The following is a 17,699-nucleotide window of genomic DNA, read 5'->3' on the forward strand; positions in this document are numbered from 1 at the left end:
AAGAAAGGAAAGAAAAGACACACATTGACACTTGCCAATAACTACACAGTAATCATCCTGCTAGTGTGCGTTTTACATATCTCTGTGCTTATTCCAGTTATACTCGGTTACAATATGCTGTATTGATTTTATATATATAAGATGTAAGACTGATTGAGAATTCAAGACTATTACATTGTATTAAATTTGCAATAGAGCGTCTTAACAGGTGGCCACATACAGTAGTGCTTTACAGAATTATGTAGTTGACTACTGTAGATTGTATAACAGTAGTTGGCCACGTGGGTATGGAGGAAGAAGAAAAAAAAATCCTATTGGAAGTAAATAACATCTCTAGGGTCCCAGGCCCATGGTTATCCCCTATTCTGGGAAAAGCTTTGTGATACATTAACTGTAAGAAATCATGTACAATCTCTGATTAGTCAGTGGATGAAATCTTGCTGAACAGGGTCTGTTGTCAAGATTGTCTGAGTTAAGGGGCCGAGGTTTCCTGGGTCCAACAATTTGTGTTCTAGATTCAGATGCCACAGGCCATCTGGAAATGCCATGATGAGTGTCAGAGATCAAAAGACATTTGTGTTGCTATGAATTTGGCTGCTTCAACAGCCTGTACAATCTTTTTGCAAAAGGACAAGATATAAAGAATGGTTTAATCTAGCACTGGTTCTGTGAAACTGCATTGTATTAGGTTGGCAAGAGATTTATTCTCTGTTTCCGCATTGCAATGATGAAATTGAAGCTTGAAAAGTGAGACAATTGTCCTTTCTTTTATACAATCATAAACAAAGTGATTGGAAGACTGGTTATTTACTGGTTGTAGAAGACCTGATTTAGATTTGTTAGTATTTTAATTGTAATTTTGAGGTTAAAACGAATGTTTGATAATCTTGTTTAGTATCTTATTCTAATATACAGATAGCGCTGGGGAGCGGTCTGGGTTAGAAACTTTAACATGGAATCCTATGTTCCCATGGGAATTATATTTTTAATTTTTCGAACTTTCACATTATGGATAGTTTTCAGTATACAAGTTAAATCCCGGTTAAATTAGTTAAATTAGTGAGAGCACTTACTAATTGGGAAAGAAAACAACAGGGAGGTCAGTGGCAGAGGGTGAGTTAATGTTTTGCAGGCTGTGGAGACCTGAGGGGCCACAGTACTCAGTCCTCAGTCCTGCTGCTGCACCAGTGCTGAGAGGAACATGAGCCGCCTGCTATCAGTGCTGCTGATCACTGTAGGAGCCCTGCTGGCTTCAGCTGAGGAATACGACAAACTCCCTGATCTCTACAAGGAAGGAGTTAACCTGGCTGTTAAACAGTTTAATTCCCATAAAAAAAACAAACACCTTTTTCTCTTCTTTAAAAGCCTGGACGTCTCGGAAACTGAGGTAGCGCAAATTTACCTGCCTCTGTTATTCACTTAAACGTTGTTTACAAATATTTTTTACTTAGAACTGAAAAGGATATACTGTATGTAGTTATCTGAATTTGACAGATTGTACAATACATCCATTTATGGAATAAACAGTGGGAGCCAAGCCTAATGTAAAATTTTATTTTTCAAAGATTATTTTTCATTATCTGTCTAGTTGTCCACAGTGGAGCTGCTACTATGCCTGTAATGCTAGGATCACATCTTTTCACAGCGCCTATCTACTTTAGCCATCTCTTAACACACTCACACTCTTACTGGAATACATAAAGGTCTTAATAAGGGGAGCACATGTGGCTAAAAACACAGAAACAGGCAGCCCTCTTGTCCCTGATCAGCCTGTAGGACAGCTTTATGCTCTGGTATCCCCAACATTGGGGATCTAGAACCAAAAAGTATTTTGGACTTCTCAATATCTAAATATATATTAAATGTCTTTACTTAGTCTCACAGTTCTGTGAATTTTGAAGCATGTGCATTTTTTTTTTCTGGAAATCTCTTATCAATAATTACTGCACTTGATTACATGACAAAGAGTAAACAGTCTCATGTAAACTGGACTTTGTGACTGGCTTCTAAAATCTCAAAGATCAAGTTAACATTCGTAATCCACTGTGCCGTCTGCAGCAAGTTCATAGCTATCATCCAGGTTTGACAAGTATTCTGCTAGAATGACCTAGCTTTATTTATTCTTACCAAATATGCTCAATCAGCTCCTGGTTTGAGCCAAGCAAGCAGGAGCCATCAGAGACATCATTGGTGTTTCTCTGTATTGTAAAACATTGACTAAAAGTTACATGGTGTCATGTTTCTGGTTTGGATATTTCTGAACTTTGATTGTAGGGTTCAGAGGTTATCCACTGTTTGTAGTACAATCGTATAAACACCAACTTATTCTAACAAGGTTTTGTTTAAGATGTTTAAATGTGAATTTGCTCTTGATGCAATGCAAATATCACCTCTTGTCCCATAATGTCAGTTCTGTAGTCTGAAATTTAATGAGGTGTATCTCTGTTGTTCGAAGTAAGTAATGTTGACAATGATAGATCAATTACATTGGTCCAAAGTAATTCCAGAGAGACAGATCAGGATTTTAGCCCTATAAATGAAGAACGTAAGACAATGCTGACCCAACATGTTAAGGGTGCCAGAGCTACATGGCTCTTTGATTTAATCTATTCTAATGAAATGAAATACTACCTCTTATCTTTTAGCTTGAGTTCGACGTGTCCTATGTTTACCACAACTTTCTCCTGAAGGCAACAAAGTGTTTGCAGGACAAAACAAATGCCAGTGCGAACAGCTGCCCATTCCAGAATGACAGAGTGAGTATCACTCCTGCCTCACTGCATGCTCTGACACTGTACAGTATATCTGCTCAACTCAAAAGTGTCTGAAGTGTCTTTCATTCAGATTTTTTTTCATTCTAGATTTTTGTGCTATTAGCCCCACCTCTGTGTTTTTCTGTGTTGTGTGTGATGGAGCCTCCTAGCAGAATCTGTATGTTACTCTTTACCCATAGAGTGGTAGAAGCTATGAACTCCTGCTAACCGTCATGCTTGCTTTAGCACAGATGCCCCCCCCCCTACTAAACTCCCTAATGGGGAATGTTTTTACTAAACTCCTGATAAGAAAGGAATGTTTTAAGTGCTTTACCTCAAAGACAGGAGGGGGAGGGTGTAGAAAAAAGTATATATAAGCTTTGTAGAGCCATATCCCCTTTGAGCTAATATAACTACTATATTGTGTCCTTATTGTGGTTACTTGTATGCATACAATAAAGCTTGGCTGGATGAACAGACACCTCAGGCTCAAATCTCTTGGTTTCTACATGTTTATTGTACTTTATAAAAAATAGAGTTAAAAATAAATCAATGGCATACATGTTTTAGAACTGTATTTCAGAAACAGAGCTGTACAATACACATTACTTAAACTTGTTTAATGCGAACTACAATGGCTACCTGTATAATGAGAAATAAAATATTGTTTGTAAATACTACATGTATTGGTGCATAAACCACCAGATAATGTTCTAAGCCGGATTATCAGTCACTGAATATCGGATGATGTACCTTTTAGGGAGGGATACTGATTTGGAAGCAAACTGGACTGGGCACTTGTAAGACACTTTAAAAAAGCCTAGACTTAGAGTTAGACAGATCTGCTTTGGATAAGTAAATTGGCCAAATGAAGTCTCGCCAGTGGTACATTGTGCTACATTGTCCAGGTTGTCCAAACTCATAGGAGCAGTAGAAATTGTAGATGCCGCAGTGGGATGAGCAGTGGCAGCACACATTGGTGTCACTCTGGCAGTACCTACTGTGGTACATGGTACTGAACTCCATCAGCCTGTTTGAGGCATGGAGATGGAGCTGCAGTTCTCATGAGTGTGTGACTGATATCTATTTCTTCCTCCCTGCACAGCCTGTGGTAGACTGTGTGATGTGCTACAGAAGCTATCAGGGCAGCATTGAATATGAACCCAGGCCAAAGCTGTACTGTACCCGCAAGCCTCAGCTCACAGAGGTAACTTAAACCTGTTACACCTATCCTTCATCTAGGGATGGAATTAAGATTTAACTACCACTGAAAGACATTATGTCTTAATGTTTCATTATTTAGATACAATACAATGCATATTTTGAAAGCACTGTTGAAAGTGTGATTACTGCTTAAAAAACAGCTTCTGCCATTTTCTTTTTATTTTCTTTCCTTTGTTTTTTATCCTGTCATGTTTCCCAAAGGTTTTTGTACCATGTTCTCTTTTTGTTTTTGAGAATATAAGAATATCTTCCCTATCATTTCTCAAAGCTCTGACTGGTTGGAAGTGCAATGGGCAGACAAATTGGAGGAGAAAGTCAGATCAAGTGATAGGAATCCTACATTGTTCAGCTAGGTGGGCTGGATGGGCCACCTTCCTTACATTTTTACAAATTACTGTCATACGATGCCCTGATGGACCATACAAATTTGTCACCTATTTTGAACCATGAATCAGTTGAAAGTATTTGTGAACATACTGGACAGTATAATAAGGCTACAGTAACAGTAGGTGTCACCTGGAGACACCTCTCTACAGGTAAACTGTAGAAGGAAACATGTTTCATATTCTTTGTTTTCTGCATGGACTTCATAGCCTGTATTAATACATTAGTATAGTATAAGAGGAATGTAATGGACAAATTCATATCTAATAGCACAACAACTTTCAAAATTCATTATTCTTGTGTGGCTATAAAATCAACCTTTTTTCTAAAACTCATGATACGTAAAGATGAAAGATTCCCCTCTTTTCACAAACTCATTTTGCCTCTTCTTTGAACTGTGTATTCAACCATCTACCTTGAAACCTGGCTTCAAATCACCTGGTAGTTGTTTATTTCCAAGCACTGTTGCTTCCATTACAGGAGATGAAGGCAAATCGAGTACAGGACTGTGGAACTCTGAAGCACCACTACAGTCCTGGGGGAATTACACTGCTCTCATCAACTGGCTGTAATGGATCCTGCTGAGCTGATGGAGCTACTGAGATAAAACAGGGAATAAAGAATCACAAATCAATGCACACTGAGACCCCTACTTGGTTATGTTCTGACCTGACGAAGACAAGGTGTGATGGTTTAAAAGTGAGGGGGATTCTGAGAAAAACTCTCAGAAAACAATTTAACTTAATTTTTTCCTCAATTACTATTTTCTAATTGGATGTCAATCCACAATAAAAGAGATGCAATGATGTTTGGATTTCAATATGAAAAGTCAAATTTTTTCAGTTACTTGTATTAACACCTACAGTATGAAGTGAAAGATGCAGAGAAGCATTTGAAGAAAAATGTACACTAGTCAGATTGCCTGCACATCTGTAGCTTCACGAAGTTATTTTATATCTAAATACAATGTAATTGTATTTAAAGATGTTGTATTGCAAAATAGGTTTGACACCCTCTTCATATTAAAGGAAGTCTTTCAACACTAAGAAAAAAAACTGCCAACCACTATGAGAAACCAGAATTTACTTTTCCGACACAATGGCCTTCCCATCCATGTAAAAGAGTTCAAGCAGAGAAATTTAGGCACAATCTCAGATGCAAGACACATATTTCCTTTTTTATTTCTTTAAAAGTCATTGAAAAGGGGCAAATAAATACAATACTACATTTGACATCAGGTTTCTATCACTTATGTGGTTATTTATGTTTGTACTACCCAAAACTGAGTAATTGCTAAGCTTTGAAATTAACCATTATCAGAACGTTAAGTCTTAAATTCATTATCAATGATCAATTATCAATTTAACTAATAATAACATCAAAAAGTAATATACAATTTTAATACAGAAACGTTTTCAAAAGTATTACATCATTACAGATATAGCTTAAATCCTACAAAATAGCTTAATCCAAACAGTTAAGTTGGTTTTTAAAGTGAATATCTAAAATAATTATTGAGTGTTAGCATTCCCACCTTTTATCAAAACAGATAATTGTTTTTCTCTTCTTGAAACATATACAATATCAAAACAGATTTTCCAATAATCTTTATGGTTTCAAACTTGAAGTAGAACCATGTTTAATGGCCTACTTTTTGTCTGGCTATTGCATAATCCATTTTATTATTGTACATTGCTGCCTTGTGTTCTGCTAATAAAAGTATTTTAATTAATAAGAATAACTGTCTTTGCGTTTGTCTGATAAAAGCCAGTCCACAAGGGTACTTAACCTGTATATCATGAACAAGTAATAGGTTTATTCCATGCTGAAAAAAAGAAGAAAGAAAACACGTTTCGGCCATGGAGCCTTCTTCAGGTGTGAGAGAGACAAGGCAGTAGGCAAAGGTAAAGTAGCGGGAGAACAAAGGTTGGGAGGGAGGAGGAGTGAGAGGCGGGAGCAGGGGACAGAAAGAGAGGCCAATCAAGAGGTGTGAAGTCAGAATAGGCGTAGAGAGGTGTGAAATGAAACTTCCAATGAATTGAGAAAATTTAAAAGAAGAGTAGTCTGTCGTTAAGAGAAGGGGGAATGTGTGATCCTAGCTGCAGGATAAGTTTGGTTTCAGTAGTCTTTCTGATGTATGAGTTCGGAAAACCGTCTTTGAGAACACAGATGGAGAGATTAGAGTGGTCATGGCCGGCAGAGGTGAAATGAGAAACAATGGGCTTGGAGAGATCTTTAATCTTCACAGCCCCGACATGTTCTCTGAAGTGGTCTCTGAGTCTCCTTCCTGGTTCTCCAATGTAGATGGCTGGGCATTTACTGCAAGAGATACAGTAAATAAGGTTGCTGGAGGTACAAGATGCCCTCTGGGTGATGTGGAATTGTCCTGAGGGGCCTTGAATGAGTGTGGTAATACAGCGAGCTCTGTTGCAAGGAAAGTGCCTGGTGTGGATGGTTGCTGAGGGCGGTCAAGGGAGCTGTGCACAAGAAGGTTGCGCAGATTAGGTGCTCAGCGATATGAGATGATGGGGCGGTCAGAAAAGAAGGCCCCAATGGAGGGATCATCCTGTAAGATGGAAAAGTTGTCGTTAATAGTCCTGGGGATAGGAAGTGTGTTAGGGTGGTAGGGAAGCACCAAAAGAATGCGGTTGTTACAGCAGGAGCTCCTGATTGGGTTGATGGTCCGAGGGGTGTTTTTGGCTCGGGCAAGGGCCCTGTCAATAACACTGCTGGGGTATCCTCTGTTGATGAAAAAGGAGTACATTTTGAGGTCTTGGTTCTCGAAGTCGATGTCGTCACTGCATAATCGTCTTAGCCGAAGGAACTGTGAAAAAGGGAGAGAGTTTTTAGTGTGTTTGGGGTGAAATGACCTATACAGGAGATAGCTGTGTGAATCCGTGGGTTTGTAATAAACCGAAGTGGAGAGTCGGGGGTCTATAGGATCTATATATCTTTGAAGCCTCTAGACAACTAACTGACACTTCTGCCTACCTCCCTCTCCAACAGGACCCTACCACTGACTACCAAAAGTAAGTGGGAGTGTGTCTGTCTGTATCTGTGTGTGCCCTGCTTTGCACCCATTGTTTGCCGGTTAGGCTGCAGCTCTCCTGAGATCCTATATCAGATGAAGAGGTTAGAAAATGGATGAATGGATTTTCCTTCTTATGTAAAACATAATAAATCAGGCTTCCTCTCTTTTCCAGTAGTCAGACTTAAACTTGCTCCCTTTTCTATTCAGAATTAAATTAAACACTGACAACTTATTTGTTGATACTACATCCTCTTGTCCAGAGGTTTATATTATGTTTTATGTTTATGTTTATATTAGGTTTATGTTGCAGAGGTTTTAAAACACTCGTAACAGTAGTTACAGGAAAATCAGAGACAGATATTCTGGAAATTACAAACTCTCTGTTGAGGCCACTTTTCCTCTGACTGAACCCTTAATACAGGGTGTGCCTGTATAATCTTTAAAAAGTTTAATTTCAATGGTGGTTGCAAGAATGGCAAGAATTGTACAATTCCTCCATAATATTACACAACATAGCTGCTCAGTCCTACGAGCCAGGAATCATATCCAGGAAGATCAGTGCCTGAGGGTGAGTTAATGTTCTGCAGGCTGTGGGGACCTGAGGGGCCACAGTACTCAGTCCTGATTCCTGCTGCTGCACCAGTGTGGAGAGGAACATGAGCTGCCTACTGTCAGTACTGCTGATCACTGTAGGAGCCCTGCTGGCTCCAGCTGAGGGACAGGACTACAACCAACTCCCTGATCTCTACAAGAAAGGAATTGACCTGGCAATCCAGCATTTTAATAATAAACGCTTAAGTATAAACCATGTGAATTTCTTCAGCAACATAGAGGATCCAAAGGTATGAGTTACATTCCCAAGAGTGAGATGTATCTACTTTTTTTCCTGTTAATCCTCGCTTTATCTTTAAATTCATTGTTCAGTTGTACTTACATGTGTGTCATTGAGGTCTGTTTGTTCCTTTTTGCAAATCTCTTCCTAACAATGCATCTGTCTTGAAAAACATTTTATACAACTTGCCAAGTGTCATGGCACTGGGTCATCATTTTCTTTTTATCAGCTGTGAGTGGCTGATCTGCTAACCTAAGCTTTAAACTGATTTTCACCATCTCAATGTGTCTTCACATGTGAAGTAAGAACCTTCAACACATTTATATTGTCTTTAAATGCATATGAACATGTGTCTTGATATTTAAAAGTGCATATTTAAATTGTGAGTTTCCAATCTAAATATGCAGTTAATACATTTCAGAAAAGCTGCTACTTGTACTGTAGCAGTTCCTCTGTGTGTGACTGATAGAATTGGTTTGGCCAGCCAGTATAAAAGCATGTGGGGTTTGACTGTATGAGTGGGATTTTCCACCACAATCAACTTGACCTGTTTTTCTTTTTGCTTTTGGTTTCCAAAACAAACTTTCTGGATAGAACACATTTTTTTGTCTGTACTTCGTTCACTTGTTATTTTTTGTTTACAGATGTTCGAGTTAAAGGTCATTTTTATTATTTACCAAGAATTCTAATCTGGTCAGGAATTCACGTCACAGGTCCTCTGCTCTAAAAATTGTTAAACAGGTCAAACCCAGCTGAGATGGATTTTGATCTTTAATTTGCTGTGCCCTGAAACCGATTCAGATTTTTCTGTTGTATTTTAGATTATCTATTCGTGCATTTTTTAACTGTTTTATTCAGTACAGTATGCAGTCGGGGACAGGGCCAGAAAGTAACTCAGCATGATACAACTTGGACAGGAATCCAGTCCATCACAGGGCACACAGACACATACACATCCGAGGGCAATTTTTACAGAAGGCAATTAACTTATCACTCTGTCTTTTGACTGCAATACAAAACTTACAGTACATGAACACAGGGAGAATGAACTCCACACAGAATGCACCCAGGGCTCCAGAGCTGAGAGGCAGCAATGCTAACCATTGTGCCTCCATGATGCTTATGTTGCAGATGATTTGCTTGAGTATTCATGGAGATCATTTGTACTTAAACTATTGTTTTTGTTGTTTGAAACAAGGAATGCCACAGGAAGATCTATAAGGAAATGCCCAAATCTCATTAACATAGGCAGTAATTTAATCAAGATGCTTTTTCTTCATGTAGATAAAAAGTGTACAATTCCTTAAGGCACCTTACATAATGGTAGAAGTAATTAGTAGAGTGTAGAGAAACTGAACTACTTCCAACATTAGGGGTGGGCAGTGCTGCTGCTAAATTGAAGAGACTTAGAAAACTTGCAGACACACTGACCAGGATTGGACACTCCTGATCTACATACATTATCCAATTTCCAAACTGGCCTGCCAAACAAATATAGAATTATGGGCATGACTTTGAAACAATAATATTTTTATAAACCTGTTCTTTGCTAAAAATAAATAATATATATAAGATGATATTCATTAATAGTTTGAATTCCTGCCTTTATTGTTTGCCTTTTTTCATATCGAGATCACCACTATAGTTTTTTTGTAACAGTGTGCTCTGCATTTATTAAAACAAAATTCAAATAGCTGTGCCCATTTAGTTTGTGTGCATGACTGAAATTTGTTGTGTTTTTAGAGTCTCCTGAGCTTATTAGTCACTTGGTATATATACATTAAGAAATGGTCCAATCTGTGCAAATAAGTTCTGCTAACACTATTGTGTAACAGTGGAGAATGCAAACTCCAATTCTGCTTACTGCAAATCTGAGCATTCTGTTTTTTACTACTATCAAACTTCAGACTCACAAAGTACTTACTTTTTGTTTTAGATTGAACAGGAAAATGTCTACTTCAACTTTTATTTGAAAGCAACACACTGCATAAACGAGTATAAGAATCAGCATCAACCACACTGCCACTTTCGTTCTGACAGAGTAAGTACTCATGATCTGGGCTACAGGACTGTAGACCAATGTGGTCTCTCATAAATCACTGATTACACACTCACAGGACATGAATGTGAAATACTAGTGCAGACTCCTACAATGGATAGACCCAATATGCATTTAAAATATACACATTTGTCTAATTATTTTCAAATATAGTTCTGTGCAAAAGTATTCCCTGCTTCCAATGATGATGACATGATCAATAATTTAATTTTTTTCATTATTTGCAGTTTTTTCAGATATTTACCTTCTTTCACCCCTACTTGATCAGTTTCAGCATTCCATTTTTGCTTAATTATATTCACATTATAAAATCTCTGTATCTCTACATCATTTGTAATTTAACAAAAAGGAACCTCATGGGAAGGGTGTGAATACTTTTGCAGCATGATGTATTCTGATAAAGTACTGGATGCACAGTAGTTAAAGCTCTTGTGCTCATCTCATAATGTTATGAAGAGTAAGACAGATCGAGGGACTTGAAATGGATGGAATTTCTGTCAGTACCTTCCGTTGCTAAGTTTTATCAGGTGACAAGTGCATATGATTGATTATTGCTCCTGTTTTTGAATAATCTACTCCATTCACCATAAGACTGAAGCACTGACACCCACCCATCCATTTTCTAACAATTTTATCCAGGGCGGCCAGAGGGTCGCAGAGGAGCTAGAGCCTATCCTGGCAAGCAATGACACAAATCAAGGCACAGCCTGGATGGGATGCCAGTATATCACAAGGCACACAAAGGCAAAAAAATAAATCTGGTGGTTTTGCATGTCTGAAGAAACTATACAAAATGAAAACAAATTATCATGAGCAAAGTCTTACAATGGACTGGTTTATATCTTTTTCTCATAGCCCCTGATAGACTGTGTGCTGTGTGGCAGAAGATTTTCTGAAACCCTTGATTCGCCCTTCATTCACTGTGTTTTGAAACGGAAAGTATCAGAGGTATTTTGGTCAAACAATTTACACCTAAAACAATTAAAGAATATTGGCTAGTCAAAGATCAGGTCATAGATCTTCCTCTAAAGGTGGTGCAACAGTAGTGTTGTGTTTCTTCGTTCTACTTTTAAAGTTTTTGTTCCTTGGCAGTAAACACACACTGATGCAGCTTACAGCTTACACCACTAGAGCTTACAGTTTTTACAGCATTATTTTACTACAGCTGGAACTGAGGCTATAGACTAACACATGTGGAATACTGAAGGAATTCTTCAGACTAGAGACCAGTGTGAGAAACACACAAGGTCATGGACTGATGGAGCTCTCACAGGGTGGATCTGAACTTCTGGCAATCAGATCCTTAACATGAAAGTTCAGGGGAGGAAGTGCTACATTGGGCTGAAGTGCAGCTTTTTTTGTCATGCAAAAACAGAATAAACACTTTTTTTTCAGATAGAAGACATTGTATTTCTGTCAAAATACTTTACTTCAAAGCAAATGTTTATTTTTTATAATTTAATAATTTTGGATTCCATTGTTCTATACACTGAACCTCCACATACTGTTGGATAAACTGCTAGGAGCCCCATAGTTATTACACTGGGTAATGATCCAGACAAAAATGGAATGGAAATGGCACTAGAGATAATGCAGAAACAAGTCAGTAATGCAAGGAGAAGCCAGTTAGATCAGCTAATGAAATCCTTTTCAGCTAGAGTTTGGAATCAGAACAGAATTTCCTGCAGCGCATCCTCAAAACCATGACAGTAATTTATTCACAGAAGGCACAAACATTAGTATGCCCCAAAACATGCATAAAGTGTCAGTCAGGGGAACAGAATTCACACACCAGGCTGGGGATAAATTACTTTTTAAAAATTGAATCAGATACTTTCTGTAAAAGACATTCAGGTGTATATAAGGAATGGTAGATGGTACAGACATAACATCTCTTATGATCCCTTTAAGAAGCAATGAATCCAATGTGAACAAATTATTTTTGCTAAAATTAAATGAAAGTAGGAAATGTTCGCAAATAGAGTAGCTGCTCTTCATTGTGCAGATTTCTATATGTCTATGTAAACCAGCTGTGGATATTTCTATATCTCTATGTAAAATCCTACACAGAACACTTTCCTAGCTCTCCAATTAACTCTGGGGAGGTACTGAGACTGCTTTTCAGACTTCTGTCCACAACTATGCAAACTCCACACTGGGACAGCGTATACCCATGTAGCCCACATTAACAAGTTAGAGCCAACAGGTAGCCTAGCCAGCTTACTTCTGAAACGTAAGAGCAACCAAGGCAGCCTTAGAAAAACTATGCAAAAGTGCGAACACCTCACAGAATGTGCCCCATTCTAGATCTGAACTCAAGACCCAAAAGCAAAAGCAAATATGTGAAGCAGCAGGACTAACCTGTGAAGCTCCATGACTCCTGGCCCCTGCTCTGAATCCAATAAAATACAACGAAAAGGATTTAGTAGGACATTATACAAGGGTGTTTCAAAACATCAAAACTCTGAGATTAATATACAAGAATTATACAAGTGTTTATATATTTTTACTATTGCCTAAGCATTATGAAAGGTTTGTTATTAGGAAATTGTTCTAATTTGATGAATGAATCTGTTGATTTAATAATGTGCTAATACTTAGCTATTGGCATCTATTTGTCTTGATTGCATGAGTATTGAAAAGGAAGTATATTCCATTAAAATATTATATTAGTTTCTCCTGAATAACATGAAAGCACCAGAGATGGAGCTGCAGGAACCCAGATGACACTGTAATATGGAAGAATGGTAGATCCAAAAATTAATGGAAGTATGTATCCCTAATCAACACAGCTAGACCCAGGCTATCAAAGGAGAAAGAATACAATAGTTTTGCTCGAAATCTAATATCACATCAATGGAAATATCTTCTCCTCTCAAGGACCTGGAAACAGACAACTGCAACTTAGACATTCAAGGCAGCAGTTCTGAAAATCCCCATCTTCTCAGATACTGCAGTTCAAACACCAGCATCTAAAATGTCTATCAGTGCCAATGACCCCCAAAACACAACAGAAAGTGCTGTAGATTCTGCTACTCATGAGGAAGTGAAATACACAGAAGAGACCCCTTTCAGTCATGAACAGTAAGCTGTCTCGCAAAGATCATCATACAAAGAGTAGACAGACACTTAGCGAGGGCAGGTGAAGACTGCTGCAACAGATAGCACAGGCCTAAGCCTTGGAACAAACAGTGATTTCACAGGGTCCTGTCTGCACCATATGAAGACAAATATAAACCTGTGAATCGGCACTCTGTGCGAAGGACACTATTGAAAAGGACTTTGCATTATCACATAACTACACATCACATAACTCATGCATCACAACGGGCATGAAAAGATCCTCCCTCTCTGTCTTCCTCCCTATTCTGTCCTAAATAAGCTTTTAGAAAATATTTTAAAATTGACTATTAATGGGTGAATTAGGAAAGCAGTACCAGACATGTGATGCTTCAAAGCCTACCAATGCATCAATTCTGTGCTTCCCAATTTCTTTTGTCACACACAGTCTTTACTGAACATTTTAGTTTTTTAGTTGTTCATATTAACACGGAGTTACTGGAGCTCTGGTGTGATTCTAGGTTCAAATCTTTCAAACATTGTGAAAAAAAAACATAAGAAGTTCAGATAAGCCCTCTGTTCTACTTACTCAATCAAATTAGTTACAATTGTCTTAGTGCAGACATCTCCCTTTTAACTGTGAATAACATTTTGCCTCTGTTTCAGGAAAAAGAAAAGCGAGTAAGGGGATGTAGTATACACTTACCCGGATCATCAATAATCCTTGCTAGCAAGGGCTGCGAAGGATGCTATTGACCAGCGATTAAACAAGGCTGCTCATCGGCCTGGGCAACAACAATTCGACCAATCAATGAAGGAGGAATAAGTCCTCAAGACCACAAGGACCTGCTTCTGATTCTCTAAACACTTAACTATGCTGTTGAAATATTTGCTTAATTTACTTAATTTAGCAGCTTTTCTTGTTCATTTCTTAGTGGTTGCATGTTTTAAAGAGGCCTGTAACAGCCTGCTGCTGAAGGGCTTCTCTTGAGGATAAAATATTCAACTTTCAAATACAAAAGCAAAAAAACCTTAAGGAAACAAAAAATATATACTACAGATATGTACTGGATGCATGATCACCTGTCAATGTAACTGCTAGTAACTCTCTGTAGAAATAGTTTCTGGAGTTGTATTGCATCCAATAAAGTTTACAACATATAAACTCTGGGGTGCACTGACTGCTCCATGCCAACACTTGGACTCTTTGAAAAACCCACAAATATCACTTTTAAAGGAGTCAATCATGCAGTAATCACTAAATATTAATGATCAGCATTTGCTTTATTTTCAGTCTATATGGTGCCTTCAGAAATACCACAAGAAACTGGATGAAATGTCTGTTGTGGTTAGAAGGGAATGGGTGTGGAATCTTTTTATAACAATCAATTTGATCGATACATTATCACCTCTCATACAGAGTATACAAACTGTAGCCTTTGCAATTCTTTAGCCTACTTATAATTTGTAGAGAAGATCTATATTTCAGATTTTTTAATAGTGCATACCACAGTCTTGCAGTGATTAGCCTATTAGCGAAACTGAACTGTGTGCTAAATTAAGGGAGAATGTGGTGAATCTTCTTTTGAAATTATTGACCAGTCTGACCTCCTATTAAGGATGTCTGCCAGTTTAAAAATGTGTTCAACAGTTGACAATGCAATCTCCTGAGTGCCCGCTTTTTCACTGGCCACCTCCTTTTGTAAACTGCATTGTATTATTAATATTAAGAATTATAAATAAAACGAATCAAATAAGTGAAGGAATGAGCACTTTCTCACTGCAGATTTCTAACTGTATATTAAAAACTTCAACCACACAAAGTACAGTCCACACTGTAAAATGAAATACCCCTGTTTCAAATTCATCGATCAAATCATATACCAATAAAACACACTTCTCTGTTAGAATGAGATCACATAAGGTGTATTTGTATTGCTCTTATACTGTATCTCTCAATAGGAAATTGGTAGTAAGTTTAAATCTTTTTATCAGACCTACAAGCATGTCTTTGATGACAGTGCGAGGAAACTAGAGCACCCAGAAAAAAACCCACATGAACACAGGAAGAAAATGCACGTTCCATGCAGAAAGCAGCCCAGGGAATGAACGCAGGGCTGCAGTGCTGAGAGACAGCAATGCTAACCACTGCGGCCAGTATGCCACCCCTATGCAATAATTGCTTTATTGATTGAAAAAAATGAATTTGAAACAAAAAAGAAATAGAAGAGTAAATTCTCATACAGGTTTAATTAGTGAGTTTGTCTTGGTGTAAGAAGAAAGATCAGAAATAATAATCAAAAATACAAAAAAGATCATCAAAGACCTCAGGGACTTTGCTTTTTGTTGGTGTGGGATAAAACAGACTATGCAGCACATTCTAGAGGACTGCCCAACCCACACCCTCAACACAGCTCGTCCAGAAGCCATCTCTTAGCTCAGAGACTTTGCATTTTATCAATCAATCAATAAATCAATGTATTAGCAAGAGAAAATGAGTCCTACAGGAAGGAGGACATAATAGAAATTCTGTATGATATTGTGCTAAATTGTTTGGCATGTGCTGTATTGTATTGTCCATTAAAATATTCCATGTACTGCAAATATTCAGTAACACCAATCCACTTTATACAGATGGTCTGGCAATACCTGCGTACCAAAGCTTCCTTTAAACTTGAATTGTTTTATGTGTGTTTGAGGTTTCTTTCATTGCAACTGTACTGTAGACAACTCGTAGCTTTGAGTCCCCCTATTGGCAGTTTTGAACAAATGTCAGTTTATTTTCTGCATTTGTATAGTGAATTAATTTTTTTATCATGTTTGTCTGCTGAGCTGTGTGATTTTATTCATATCACAGAAAAGCAAAAACACTCAATTTAAGTTCTAATGCATGAAATCGTAAAGTTAGAAATTACTGTAAGATTCGAAAAAGGAATAATTTGTATTGCTTCAACATTGTAAATCATTGCTGGGGTACAGGGGTACAGTACAGAGAAACCCTACAGGGAAAGTATGTTGTCAAATGCTGTCTGAGCTCCTGTTTCAGCTAATGGAGTACAAATAGCTCCTCAGAGAGAAATGAATAGGTGTCATGTGTGTACTGGTCACCCAGACTCACAAACCTACTGAAGAAAACATCATCTGGAAATATTGGAAACAGCTTCCTCTAAGCAGAAAGAATTGGCTATGCAATATAGTAACATCTGGGTCATTTATTTCAAAAACCTTTATCACAGAATTGTAAAACCTGAAGCTAGCCGCAAAAGATCATCCTCAAAATGTTTTGTGTACTGGAAACAGTTATCAAAAACTGCCAATCCCATCTATAGTAGATGTACTAAATACCCTAGAAAAAATTCAGGACAAACATGAGACACTCAATTCCAGGAAAGCCTGTAGTCCTGAAAGCATCAATTACAAGATGCTGAACCACAACAGCCCTAAGCTGTATGATGTCTTGCAAAAACTGCTCATCTTAGTCCAGAGAGCTGATCATTTCTGACAAATTTGACCCTAATAAATAATGGGGGACTTTTGTAGGCATTGATCTGGGAAAGATGCAATGCAGTATTCTTAATGCCCAAACATCTAACATCACACCTGCAACCAAATTTACACTCTGCATACTCTCGTGAAAAATGTGAGCCCAACAAAGGACAACAAAACATTTACATGCTTTGTAGAGTACAACAATTCTGTATGTAATGATGCACCCTTCTGCAAATGTCTGCAGAATAATGTCTGCAAATAATGACAACATTATTAAGTCAATGTACATTGTCAATAAATGCAGTCCAAAGACTGGCAGTAACAGCAAAGATTTTTCACTCCAGGGAGAGTAGTGAGGCAGGACTACAGTCTCAACTCAACACTCTTCATATACTGTAAAAGCACTGGCCACACTGATAGAGCAGTCTGCAGCTCCTGGCATCACCCTGCTGGACACAGAAGTTAAATGCTTTAACTCCTTACTGATGACCTGGTTCTGTTGTTAACCTGTCTGTTGTCAAGTTTAGTGCCAGGGACCAAGTAACGGGCACGACAATAAAGCTTGTTTGTACTGAGAAGAGCAGCCCATGATTTAGGTACCGTTATCCATTATCTATAATCTTAGACACTGTTTCATGTGCACATGCCTTTTTCCATTAATATACTTCATCCTCTGGTTGTACGCTTCTGAACGTGTGTAAAGGTTTACTGGACTTGAAGCCAAGCAAGGTCCTGTGTTAAATTTGATTTGTTTGTTAGGTATTTTGACAACAGTTTAAAAGCAATTAATGAGCATACTCTCCCAAAGATTAACAGATCATTTATCATCCTTGCCTTATTTCCCAATTCTTCGGTTATGTCAGTGGG

At 37.9% G+C, this 17,699-nt stretch overlaps 1 protein-coding gene and 1 long non-coding RNA gene across 2 annotated transcripts; both read left to right on the top strand.

Annotated features, from left to right (window-relative positions):
• Positions 1 to 1,183: 1,183 nt before the first annotated feature.
• Positions 1,184 to 6,093, top strand: LOC148832835 (uncharacterized). The gene is made up of 4 exons (XM_088919369.1): positions 1,184 to 1,387; positions 2,646 to 2,756; positions 3,859 to 3,960; positions 4,842 to 6,093. The coding sequence occupies exons 1-4, from the start codon at positions 1,202 to 1,204 to the stop codon at positions 4,944 to 4,946; spliced, it is 504 nt and encodes a 167-aa protein (XP_088775495.1). The 5' UTR covers positions 1,184 to 1,201; the 3' UTR covers positions 4,947 to 6,093.
• A 1,905-nt stretch (positions 6,094 to 7,998) lies between these two features.
• LOC148832836 (uncharacterized) lies at positions 7,999 to 15,135 on the top strand. The gene is made up of 4 exons (XR_016091255.1): positions 7,999 to 8,234; positions 10,161 to 10,265; positions 11,139 to 11,231; positions 14,010 to 15,135. It is a non-coding gene; the product is annotated as an uncharacterized LOC148832836 (long non-coding RNA).
• The last annotated feature ends 2,564 nt before the right edge of the window (positions 15,136 to 17,699 follow it).

The sequence above is a fragment of the Atractosteus spatula genome, chromosome 6, assembly GCF_055471065.1.
Source record: "Atractosteus spatula isolate fAtrSpa1 chromosome 6, fAtrSpa1.hap1, whole genome shotgun sequence".
Lineage (NCBI taxonomy): Eukaryota > Metazoa > Chordata > Actinopteri > Semionotiformes > Lepisosteidae > Atractosteus > Atractosteus spatula.

Excerpts from the sequence above, each read along its gene's own strand:
- LOC148832835 (XM_088919369.1), top strand. The coding sequence starts at position 1,202 with ATGAGCCGCCTGCTATCAGTGCTGCTGATCACTGTAGGAGCCCTGCTG. Across the intron at positions 1,388-2,645 it reads TGGACGTCTCGGAAACTGAG|CTTGAGTTCGACGTGTCCTA; the intron begins GTAGCGCAAATT and ends CTTATCTTTTAG. Across the intron at positions 2,757-3,858 it reads GCCCATTCCAGAATGACAGA|CCTGTGGTAGACTGTGTGAT; the intron begins GTGAGTATCACT and ends CTCCCTGCACAG.